The following is a 12,990-nucleotide window of genomic DNA, read 5'->3' on the forward strand; positions in this document are numbered from 1 at the left end:
CAGACGGGTTGACTCAGCAGTTAGTCCATTGTTCCATTCCTCCAATGCTGGTATCTATACAGTTCCCCCAAATAAATTGCTCCAAACAGAGCATTACTCACCCAGCCAACCTCTGCCTCTCTCAGAGAACATGCCTGCCGCTGGGGAGAGACCTGGACTGGCCCTTCTCCCTGGAGTCCTTTCGGCCGCTGGAGAGGACAGGTTGACTGGGCTCAGTTCATCATGCTGTTGGGGATCTGGGCCAACTGCCCCCCATCCCTGGGGTATACAAGTGGAGACTGAAGTCCCATCCACTTCCCTCAGGAACTCCCTCTCCTGCTAGTTGAAAGCAGATGCCTGTGGCACTCTGCTCTGTTGCCAGCTCTTCTGCTGGGGATTCCACACCATCTGCTCTGGCTAACTGTTGGGGAGGGACAATGGCTGCTTCTCCTCCCTGCATCTCTGAAATCTACTGGTAAAGGGGAACCATCACCTTCTCACCTCAGTAGCAGACTTAATTAGCACAATAGACAATAGAATGCAATCACAGCAAGCTTTATCGTACACTACAGCCAGGTAGCTGGAGGTGGTGACATCTTTCAATTAACATCTTTCAATTAACCTGTTGAGTTCAGAATCAACAACTTTGAATATTTCAAGATATCCTGCAATACATTGTGAATTATCATTAATGTCCCATCCGAGATAACATTTCTCAGTCATCCAATGCCCCTAGTGGACATAGAATGACCCTAGACACAAGAGTCATTGGTGAAGCTGACACAGGAGTACCCCACACCTTTCAAGAGCCTCGGGGTCCCACAGGCCATACCGTTACAATGGTTATTTCGATCTTTGTAACCATGCAATCCAACAGCAAGCAGTTGACTCAATCAGACAATCCAAAAATGTATTATTCAGTTACTGTATAATCAGAGGTCCCTCATGTTGAAACAGAGCTAGAGCACCCCTAACAGCAGTGAGCATGAGCTTTGCTGATTGAAGAACAGCTCAAGCATTATTAAGCAGGAGGTGTGTCAGACCTTGCAAAATGGTCGCCGCTTCAACCAGGGAGCAAGGGTCTTTCTCTACAGCATGCTGTCAGCGGACAGGCTTATCTACTTAGACTGTGGCTGATTTCTAAAGAAAACCAACTACAACTTTGCACAACTGTTGTTTTGATGCATCTAAAATGTATTTAGCTGATTAAAAGGTTAAAATATGGTAACATGGCTTCTCTTAGAACATTATCCCATGTAATATTGATTGAAATATCACTTTAGCATTCCTTACATGATATCACAAATTGAAAGATTAGACCAATTATATAGGCTGTATCAACTTCACTATGTTGTATTTTACAATGACATGTTTTACCTTTTTTCAGTTTATTATTTGCAGCTTTTTGTCAAGTCCCCCAGAACTTCGTCTTTTTAATTACTCATACCCTGGATGGTCTGTTGTGCTTGGCTACTGCATTGGAACTTCCTCTTTCATCTGTGTTCCAGTATACATGGTATACCGGATAGCTAGTACTCCTGGATCGTTAAAAGAGGTAAGGGGGCTGTTATTAAAGATTAATAGGAGCATACAGGAATATACCTAATATATTTATACCATGCAGGGGTGTTGTTAGCATTTAAAAAGACCTGGGACACCCCAAGAAGAGTAAAAAGTGGCGCACAATCACAGTCATTGTACCCCAAAAAATAAGCTTTAATTGCTGTGCCACAAATGAAATACTCAGACATGTATAAATCCCAGTACTATTATTGAAAAAAAAATGACATATGCTTTTGTGTGCACTGAAAATAGAGAGAGCTTACACTTCATCTGAGCCTCCCTTAGAGAAGAACTTTATTAAAATAGTCAGGGACTACTTGGTGACCAGCAACTGTTGAGACAATGAACACTTTGGTCAGAAGTATGTAATGCACAATATAGTGTAGGAGTCTGCAAAGCACAGAGTGCATGGGTCAGGGGCATGTAATACAAAGGTCAGGAGTACATAATGAACAGAGTTCTGTGGTCAGAAGTACACAACACACAAGATACCAGGTTTAGGAGCACATGTTACACGGAGTGCAGGGATTAGAAGTACGTAATGCAAAGAGTTAAGGGGTCAAGTAAAGCACAGGTTGCAGGGGTCAGGAGTACTAAAGACACAAAATGCAGGTGTCAGGGTTGTGTAATCCACAGCCTACAGGGGCCAGGGGTGCATGTGCAGAGAATAGGAGTGTATAATGCACAGAATACAGATACTGGGAGTGTGTAGCACACTCAGGGGTTTGTCACACACAGAGTGAAGGGAGTCAGAAATGTATAACACAAGAGTGTGGGGGTCAAGGATATGTAACACACATACAGGGGTTTGTGATATATAATACACAGTGCAGAAATCACACATGCAGGGGTCAGGAGGATGTAATGCACAAACTGCAGTGGTAAGGTATATGTAACACACAGAATGAAGGGCTCAGGTGTACTTAGTGCACAGAATGCAGGGGTGTGTAACTGAGTGCTGATATCAGGAGTGTGTAAGAACACAGAGCATGGGGGTGCGGGGTGTGTGTAACACACAAAGTTCAGGGATCAGGAGTACATAATGCACAGTGCAGCAAGCAGAGGTGTGTAACATACCCAGTACAGGTGTAGAGTTGTGTAACACACAGTATGCAGGGGTCAAGACTAGATAACACACATAGTGTTAGGGTCAGGGTGTGAAATACAGAGTAGTGCTCAATTTCCCCTGCAAAAAATACTCAACCCCAATTTCCCCTCTCAACAGTAGTCCTCCCCAAAAAAAATCCAGCACTAATCTGCATGCTCACACAACCCCCAGCACAAATTCCTCTGCAAGCCAAAATTCTCCCACACAAACTGCACTACAAATCTCAACTTCTCCTGCTAAAATATTTCCCTCCTCCACCAAAAACCTTTTCAGATCTCTCCTCTCAGCACAAGTCTTCATCCCCAACAAAATCTCTCCTCCCCAAGTCTCTGCTCTCAGCACTAATCTTTGTCAGCATGATCCCTCGAGCTAATACGATCTCAAATGCAGCACAGCAAGCAAGGGATTGCTTCTAGGCTTCCCCTAACCTTGTGTCATGTGACATGTTAGAGTCAAGTATGAGCCTAGGGAAGCTTCCTTCGGCTCTTAGTTCTATTTCCCTGACAGGCAGAAAAGCATTGAGATATGCCAGCTAAGGGAGTGGTGGATGGTTGCGGTTAAATGCCCCGGGGCTCAGTGCTAGCAATGCCCTTGATACCATGTTTTTTTTTTTTACAGGAAATATAGACTACCCTGTAATTACAAGATTACTGGGGTGCCTCTGATCACTATAGCACTATAATAAATTAAATGTGTTAAAATTATAAATATAAGTATACATTTAAATCTGTTTATATGAGAGACATATCGTGCCTAAACCATATTCTAGGGTGAAAATATGGCAAATGTTATGGTTGTGGGTACCCTAAAGTGAACAGGTGCCCTAGACAGAAATTTTTAGCAGGCACATAAGTTGCCAAATGCGATCTGTATCTTGCAAAGCTTGCTAGGAGGCCTGAAAACAATCTTTGTTAATAGATTTTAAGTTCCTGAAGTTACATTTGGCCTCCATGGACAAAACATGGTTGTACTTTAAAGTGCATGTAAATCCTATCAACTAACTTCTCCTATTAGGTTTGTTTGGAGGCAGTTTATTATATCTGTTTATTAAGTGCAAAAAAAAACTGTTGATCTTGTCAGAAAGTCAGGTATGTAGTCGATTTAGCCTTCTAGTTGTTATCTTGGACTACAGAATGATTATTCTTTTAATTGTAAAGATCTAAAGCCGCATACACACAGTCAGGATTTCCGATGGAAAAAGTCAGATGGGAGCTTTTCATTGGATATTCTGACGGATTTACATACAGAGCAGGTTCTCTATTTTTGACAGGATCACCAGATGAAAATAGAAGAAAGTAAGCCTAAAAAAATAAAATAAAAAGGAAATTAAGCCATCACATCTAAGAAATGATAATTTGCAATATAATGTTTGATTGCGTTTAATAACAATTTAAGAAAGGAGTGCATTTAGATGTATGTCAGAGATGTACTGTATGTGTTTTTTTTTTGCTTTGACATATATTTTTAAAGTATAACTAAAGGCAGAAATTGAGAAAAAATTTTGTTGCGCTAAACCAAAGAAGTCATGTGGTGAGCATGAATGCTACCCCTGAGGGAGCATAACCAAGGTACATGTGAAACCTAAGAAAGTAATACTATATATACCTGATGATGGGTGAAACCTTAACAAGGTTAATTGACTCAAATTAATTAATACTGAACCATATTAGCATGTGCATACAGCCAATCAAATGTGTACCATAAGCAATATAGGTGCATTAACTATATAAGAAAGTTAGAATTAACAGTAGGTCTATTGAAAGTCCATAGACAGTGAAAAAAGTCCAAAACAAATGAAGTGAAAAAAAGTCCATAAGGTAGTGTGTCTTATTGAAAAACACCCGTGCAGGCTCCAAACTGCTACAATATCGTGATTCCCTGCATAGCCCAAAGTGAATCCGCCACCATTGATAAAGTAATCTGCTTACCAGACACTTAGGTCCTGATGGACCAGAAACCGCATATAAAACAGTCCAGCAGGATGATATATACTGTGTCCCCAGTTTGGCAAATTATCAGAAGGACTCCAAGCAAAGACTCTCATGGCAATTGGATCATGTAAAGAAGAGAAGCCTCACATAGCATAAAATCAGGGTGATTTATTTGTAGGATAAAAGTATAAAACTCACATTTTTGTAGAACAAACCTTGAGCCTGTAGCGCCGGCCGGACGCTAAACAGGCAAACCCGTCCGTATAGAGAACAAGCGAATGAGGGTGATGACGTCACCACGCCGCTCGCTCACGCCACTCGCAGAGTGAGCGGCGTGCTGACGTCATCACCCTCATTCGCTTGTTCTCTATACGGACGGGTTTGCCTGTTTAGCGTCCGGCCGGCGCTACAGGCTCAAGGCTTGTTTGTTCTACAAAAATGTGAGTTTTATACCTTTTATCCTACAAATAAATCACCCTGATTTTATGCTATGTGAGGCTTCTCTTCTTTACATGATCCAATTGCCATGAGAGTCTTTGCTTGGAGTCCTTCTGATAATTTGCCAAACTGGGGACACAGTATATATCATCCTGCTGGACTGTTTTATATGCGGTTTCTGGTCCATCAGGACCTAAGTATCTGGTAAGCAGATTACTTTACCAATAGTGGCGGATCCACTTTGGGCTATGCAGGGAATCACGATATTGTAGCAGTTTGGAGCCTGCACGGGTGTTTTTCAATAAGACACACTACCTTATGGACTTTTTTTCACTTCATTTATTTTGAAATTTTTTCACTGTCTATGAACTTTTAATAGACCTACTGTTAATTCTAACTTTCTTATATGGTTAATGCACCTATATTGCTTATGGTACACATTTGATTGGCTGTATGCACATGCTAATATGGTTCAGTATTAATTAATTTGAGTCAATTAACCTTGTTAAGGTTTCACCCATCATCAGGTATATATAGTATTACTTTCTTAGGTTTCACATGTACCTTGGTTATGCTCCCTCAGGGGTAGCATTCATGCTCACCACATGACTTCTTTGGTTTAGCGCAACTACATTTTTTCTCAATTTTTGCACACTGGTGGTTTACAGATTAGTTGCTGCTTATTATTCCAGTTCTAGAATATTCAACTTAGCGCAGTTGTTCCTTTTCTATTTTTTTTTAGATTTTGAATAGAGTGAAGAGGGATTGGCAAAAACGGAGAGGATGACAGCGCTGTTTGGATGGAAGTGGATGACTATAGATCCCCAACATGTATAAAATCCAGGCTAAAAGGTAAAAGTTTATCGTTCACAGTACAAATTGTACACAAAGTAAAATTAAACCCATTATGGGTTATACGATACACTGCTGGTAATTGTGCATACAGATGGGCTCATGTCCATAGAATCCGTTGGGCTGAAAGGCGGGAGGGTGCAGTGTGGCCGATCTGATCAGCATGGAATGCAAATAAAGTCTGTTGCGTTTCATGCTGGTCAGATCTGCAACAATTTGTTCCTGAATTTTCGCTCCGTGGTTAGGGTGACGTCACCTGGGAGCACCGGCGGACTCCGGTTCGGCTCCCGACTGTTTGGGACTCGCTCTTACTGACTTATCATCACATGGCACACTGCACCCTCCCGCCATTCAGCCCAACGGATCCTAAGGACATTAATTAGTCTATCTGTATGCGCAATCACCAGCATGGTGTCGTATAACCCATCATGGGTTTAATTTTACTTTGTGTACAATTTTGTACTGCAAACAATAAACTTTTACCCTTTACCATTAACCTGGATGTTATACATATTGAGGATCTATAGTCATCCACCACCATCCAAATAGCACTGTCATCCTTTCCATTTTTGCTTATGGTTACTGTGTGTACTACTCCCGATGGCTGCATTGGATTGACCTTTGCTCGGTGGACAGTGTGGTTCTAGATCGTGCCAAGTGCTTAAGACATACTGTGTTTTTGGAGAGGGATTTGACACCCTGTTAGGTCTTTATTGCCGTCTGTGCTCCCATTAGGGAGATTCACTCTTTTTAATTGTCCTGTTTACTGTTATCATTAACAGTGAAAGTAAAAGAAAATTCCAAATTTTTAGTTGATACCAGAACAGGAATACGGGGAAATCTTCCATAAGGGGCACTAGTTCTGTTACCTCGATGACACCCCAGGATTCCCTCACTTCCTGTTTTGGCGATGGAACAGGAAGTGAAGGAAAATCTCCCCAATGGCACACAGATGACAAAATACTGACAGGGCTTATAACCCTCCCTTACTCTATCCAAAATGGGAAAAAAAACAGTTTTGCCTTTAGTTCTACTTTACGTTTCTGAAAGTTGTCCTCATTATTGATTCTACTTTGCCTTCCTTATAGCGCTTCATCAAGAGCATAACCCCAGAGACGATCACAGAAATGCCAGTGGGTGGTATTCATATGAATGCTGTGTAACCTAGAAGCAGAACCTTGTCCTGTCTGCAAACTTTACGCACCCTATTCTGTGCCTAAAGAGAACTATTCCAAACCTCATACTGTGTATGGTTCATCCACCCTCAATGCTCTGGATCAACTCTGAAGATTGGGCTGCTTCTCAGTCTATGGCATGAAAGCCCAAGACAACTACAAGGTCCAAATCTCAACTTGTCATTGATCCATGATGGAAAGGCGGTGTGCATGTCTGTCTTATGGATAATTATCTGAGAATGCTAAACACAAAGAAATATTTGGACCATATATTCCATGTAAAATATCTAGATGTGCAGTGTGAAATCCAATGTTGGGTGTAATCCAGAGTGTTTGAATATATAACAGCTACTCAATGACCTTATTAGTCATTATTATCAAATTGAGCTTTACTGGTAAACTTTCACAAGGCAAAATACCTGTGTGAGAATTCTCAGGTGGAAAAAGTCACTCTCCATTTTCCTGGTCCCTTGCTAGTTTTGGCACAATGAATTCACTCAACTAGGTTGAACTTAATGGTGTCTGAACAAATCTGTCATGTGGGATTTGGAAATTTGCTATTTCCATCAGAAGCCGTGTTTTGCATTAGGGCTCCGTTCACACTTGTACGACTCCAAAGACGTACAAATTTGATACAACTTTGGATGGGTGCGACTTGGATGTGACTTGTTGTCCCCCTGCAAAGTTGGATCCGCTGTTGCATGTAAAACATTCAGGAACGACTTTCAGGAATAACATTTAAGTCTATGACGCTCAAGTTGCATGAAAGTTGGACCAGGGTAGCGCATGAACTACATTGAAGTCACTATGACTTTAAGTCATACATATATGAATGGTTGTCATTGGAAAACATGGGGTACAACTTGTCACGTGACTTTGATGTCCAAAGTCATATGACAAGTCGCACAAATGTGAATGAGGTGTAAGAGATTCCCTTTATATCTGAAAGTCAAGTCTCACTGTTTAACTCTGTGTAGGAGTGTATGGAGAATTCAGTATTGGGGCTTTTGCTGCTGTGTATTTGGGAAGTGTATCTGGAATAGTTTGTCACTGGAACCATGTAGGTTAGTAAGCCTGTTCCAGCTTACACCCAACCTTTCATATGTAGCACAGGCAGGACATCGTCTTTATGTTTTGCCATCTTTTACTAAAAGTATATTTGTGTTTGTGCCACATTCATGCTTTAAAATGTATGTAAATGCAATATTTGCCTGGTTTATAGAGTAGGGAAGAGTTAGACCGTTTTGATTAATTATTTCTCTCTGGGTCTCCACTTTCACCGTTCTATTGGTCCTGGTGACCATTGTCACTGAACAGTAAGTGAAGGAAAACCCAAAAATGCTGTTGCCACCATAAGGTGGAAATCGGGCAATGGGAATTAAGTTTCCTGTTATGTGTCCAGGACACAAAGTGAAGTAAAATCTTCCCAGCAGGACACCGACAGCAAGAAATAACTTGACAAGGGTTCCAACCCTTCTCTATTCTAACGAAGGCCGAGTTCACATATGTGCGGCTGTGATTTGCAGTCTGGGGTCTGGTGCGTTTCTGTTCAGGTGCAAATTTCTGCCTGTATTTTTGCACCTGAACTAGACCCAAAGGACCCTTTTTGAAAACGCAGGCGCCCCGGACATATGTGAACAGACTATTGAGAGATGATCACATTCACATGTCATGTGAATTGGATGAGGTGTAAAATGCATCCAATTTGCATATATGTGAACCCAGCCTTAAACGTAAGGTGGTTGTAAAGGCCGGACATTTTTAACATAATGCATTCCCTGCATTAAGGCTAAAAATGTCACTAGATTTGCCCCCTCACCCCTCTATGTACTTACTGGAGCCTGATCTTGATCCAGCACTGTGCTCATCTGCAGTAGCTCTCTCCTCTCTCTCTCTGCTCATAGAGGCAGCAGCGGGAGTCAATGACTCCCGCTGCTGTCAATCAAATGCAATAGATGCACACAGCCCAGCTCGGGAGCAAGCCCTCATGTGCATCCCCCTAGGAGGCAGCGTCCTATGGTGGTGGACTGAGAAGAATGGGAGGAGCACAGAGTGCCAGTGGGGGACTCGAGAACCAGAGGTTTGGGGCCACTCTGTGCAATACCACTGCACAGAGCAGGGAAGTATAACGTTTATTACTTTAATAAAAAAATATAAGCTTTAAAATCACTTTAATAAATGTTTTGGCTTTTCATTTTTAATGAGTCATAGAACACTGGAATATTTTTTCAATCATGTATGTCTCATTTTTACATTTTAAAAAGTGTATTTCTTTGTCATTTGCACATGATATTATATTGTTGTAAACACCAAAGTATCCACACTCACAAGATGTATGTCACAAAAAGCCATTTGCCTATGTGGTCAACAAATGTTAGATTCAAAATGACCCTTGCAGCATGATCATAAAACAGAATTATACGGTCTTTGTATACTGTTTAAAGCCTCCGACTGTGAAAGGCCAACTCAGAACAGATTTCTGATCCTTTTATTGATATATATCTGTGTGTACAACACTACACAAAACAAATAACTCTAATATTTAAGATTAAACAGTTGATGAACTGTGTGTCTTAAGAGCCCATCCACACTGGGGCAACACGACTTCCAGCACGACTTTGGGAGGCAACTTGGACATGACTTGAGTATGAATCATCAGGCAACTTCAAGTCGCCTCCAGGACAGGATGCTTTCCAGTGGCCAATCAACCAACAATCAGCTCTGTGGGAAGGAGGGGGGAGAGAGGGGTTTGCCTGAGAAATGTATGTTTTCTTCCTGTATTGTTGCTTCAGTTAAGACAGTGATCCGACTTCCATTGAAATCAATGGGTACAAGTTGCCAGATTAAAGTAGTACAGGAACCTTTTTTAAAGTTGGAACGATTGCAGTAGTGTACATTAAGACCGCTCCATTCACTTACATTAATTTTCTCATGCAGCGCGACTAGAGGTGACTTGAAGTCGGATCCAAAGTCGTCCCTTTGTGAATGGGCTCTTACAGTATCAACTCTAGTAAAAACATTTGCGAAAGCTCATCGCCCCAGTCAGTGTTGTTTTTGCTGTTTGTGGGACAATTAAGAGGATTTCACCCTCACTTCTTTTCTTAAGAGCAAATGGTCAGAAAGTCATCGAAAAACACTCCTATTGGAGAATCCTACTTGCCCAACCATACCCTCCCAATCCTTTAGGCACCCTTTCTAATTACCTCTGATCAGCCAACAACCTCCACCACTGTCCATAGCCTATGCCAGGGATATGCAATTAGCGGACCTCCAGCTGTTGCCAAACTACAAGTCCCATGAGGCATAGCGAGACTCTGACAGCATCAAGCATGACACCCAGAGGCAGAGGCATGATGGGAATTGTAGTTTGGCAACATCTGGAGGTCCGCTAATTGCATATCCCTGGCCTATGCCAACTAAAAATTGCTTTAGCCATTATACTGAGCTGGTTCTTCAAGGTACCTAATAGAAAAGTTGTTTCCCTGCTTGCTTGCAAGTTGATGATTTTCTAATAGGCCCTAAGGGAGAAACCAGTATGCCAGGGCCTGCTGGCTCAGAGCTATGGACTGGAGTCGTGTTGCCTGGTGTAGACTGTGGTGTTGGAGGAGGTTGCTGGTTGATCTGAAGCAAGTCGAAAAAGGTGTCTATGGGTGGGGAGAGCAGTTTGGAGACATTCATGCAAATGTACAGTTTTTACACTCCATATTATCATTACCCTAATATTTTAGTCTTGACCTACAATTATGTCACAGGACTAAGCCTGTATGATGATGAGTTTTTTGTTGTTGTTTAATGACTGTGTTCCAGTGACGGGAAGTGAGGGAAAATCTCCCGACATAGGATACACCACTTCCCAGCTCTATCCAAAGTGACAGGAAAGTTTTGGTTGGGGTCCTGTCAGGTTATCACAGGCACAGCTTTACCTCTTTTTAGCAGTTGTTGCAATATGTTAAAGTAGCTGAATCTATTTTTTCTGTAAGTGTAAAAAATGGGGGGTATTCAAGCTCCTAGTTATTTTTTGTTACATTTTATTTTTGTATGAAATACTTTAAAGTGTCAGAGACTAAACATTATCTTTTAAGTATAGAATATTCAGATAATTAAATCTATTATATATTAAATGTCTATATTTCTAAATGTAAAAATTTATGTAAGCCATGATGTAACTGCACTGTTTACTTGTCTGTTACATGAAGGAAAATTAGGTGGAAGGGCTACAGCATTTCCTAAACACGATATAATTCCATACAGCAGCATTTTAACCGGAGGGTTTGGGACAGAAGAAAGGGACTATAGGTATGATGGAACTTACATTTCCCAAGGTTCAATTTAGTAGTTCTAAGTATACAATACTATTACTCTAGCTCTGCAGAGCAAAGAAAAGTACAGAGTGCATAGTTTTGGCAGATCATAATTTAAGATCAAATGTTCCATTTACATAATTCAATTTTCTAAATAACCCCTGCAGACTCAGCTGTGACGATAGACAGCTGCTGGATATTAGCATACCTATATAAACAGTCAGAGGTTTATCACCGCTTCATGGTTTGTGTTTCAGCGGTTGCCAAGTGATACATCTGCATCTATTTTTTCAAGAGGAGATAATCATCTAACCTTACTCCAGTTTACACAGTTGTGACAGTATCCAAATGTCATGCTCAGGAAACCAGAGGCATACATTGTTAATGCTGGGGCGGCACAGGGTTAGCCTTGGTAATTTGCAGTGCTAGTGCTCCGAGTCCAGTCCTAAAGTAGGGTCCCTGTTTACATGGAGTTTGCATGTTCTCTGTGGGGGTTTTCCTTCAGTGCTCGCTGGTAGGTTAAGTACTCAAATGTGAGTTTTGGAATTTGATAGTTTTACATGCTGCTAAATATATGAAATAAAATGAGAACTTGAGGCCTAGGATGGCCAGCTATGACAACTCAGCTGTTTTTGATCTAGAAATGCAGTAAAAGAAACCTGGACACTTAACCCCCCCCCCCCCAATCGATAAGGGATCTGCGACACTTGAACTGCTGGTTCAAATGTGCAACCAGCCTATTGCAAAGCCCCCAGGTACTGTACTGCCCATTGCTAGGATGTACACACTCATAGCAGAGGGTCGAGCACAGAACCGAAGAGCCTTGTACAGCACATGGCTTTCTTTGATAAATAAAGTTTATTTTAAACAAATAAGGAATGCACATTATGTTAATATAGTGAAGTGATTTATGCTCATTGCTACATAGGGTTTAGTTATTCTTAAATTCAAGAGCGCTTGGTTTTTATTCTAGTCAGTATAAACGATCTCAAACTAAAGTGAAAAAGGTATGGTAACACTCCAGGTCAATTCGTGATTCCCATGTCTGACCTTAGCGGTCATTGGTGTACCTCTGGTATGTGTTTATATATAAATACTTGTCATGTATATATTTCAGAGTTATTCTGTAGATAAAGGTAATCAATTTAAGTGTTCTTTGTGAGTATATTGACCTATAGTAAGTGCTTATAATATATGTGTGTAATAGTGTGCATCATGTTTAATATATTAGAAATAAGTGGGTTCTGCCTTAAAACCCAGCAATGGTATTTTTTTTTAAATCTCTATGGGGAATGGGGCTACTGTAGGCCAAACTACAGGTGAGATTGAAGTGTTCCTAATGAAAGACTGCGCGTCTGCCCTGTCTTGGCTTATATTATTAAATATGCTGTTTGAGCAATATGCTATTTTTTTTTAAAACCTACTGTACAAAAGGTGGACTAGCCTTACTATCTATTTACCATGACATTAAAATACCATAGCATTGCTGAATGAAAGCCCAACTCTGGGTAAATAAATGATCCCTTGCATTGGGGCTAGGCCTACACTGCAAGGAAACATTTACCTTGAAATGATGTTAGAGCTGTCCTATTATTTTAAGGACAAGGCAAGTATAGAGACAGAACATTAGCTTTAATAATTTG

At 41.0% G+C, this 12,990-nt stretch overlaps 1 protein-coding gene across 1 annotated transcript in view; it reads left to right on the forward strand.

The window, feature by feature from the left end:
* SLC6A4 (solute carrier family 6 member 4) overlaps positions 1-8,906 on the forward strand; it is a 157,892-nt gene extending 148,986 nt beyond the window's left edge. Inside the window, exons 13-14 of the mRNA XM_040338569.1 lie at positions 1,367-1,534; positions 6,960-8,906. Of these exons, the coding sequence (XP_040194503.1) occupies positions 1,367-1,534; positions 6,960-7,034 (243 nt within the window). The 3' untranslated portion in view covers positions 7,035-8,906. The remainder of the gene's footprint in view (positions 1-1,366; positions 1,535-6,959) is intronic.
* The last annotated feature ends 4,084 nt before the right edge of the window (positions 8,907-12,990 follow it).

The sequence above is a fragment of the Rana temporaria genome, chromosome 2 (genome assembly GCF_905171775.1).
Source record: "Rana temporaria chromosome 2, aRanTem1.1, whole genome shotgun sequence".
In the NCBI taxonomy this organism is placed as follows: domain Eukaryota; kingdom Metazoa; phylum Chordata; class Amphibia; order Anura; family Ranidae; genus Rana; species Rana temporaria.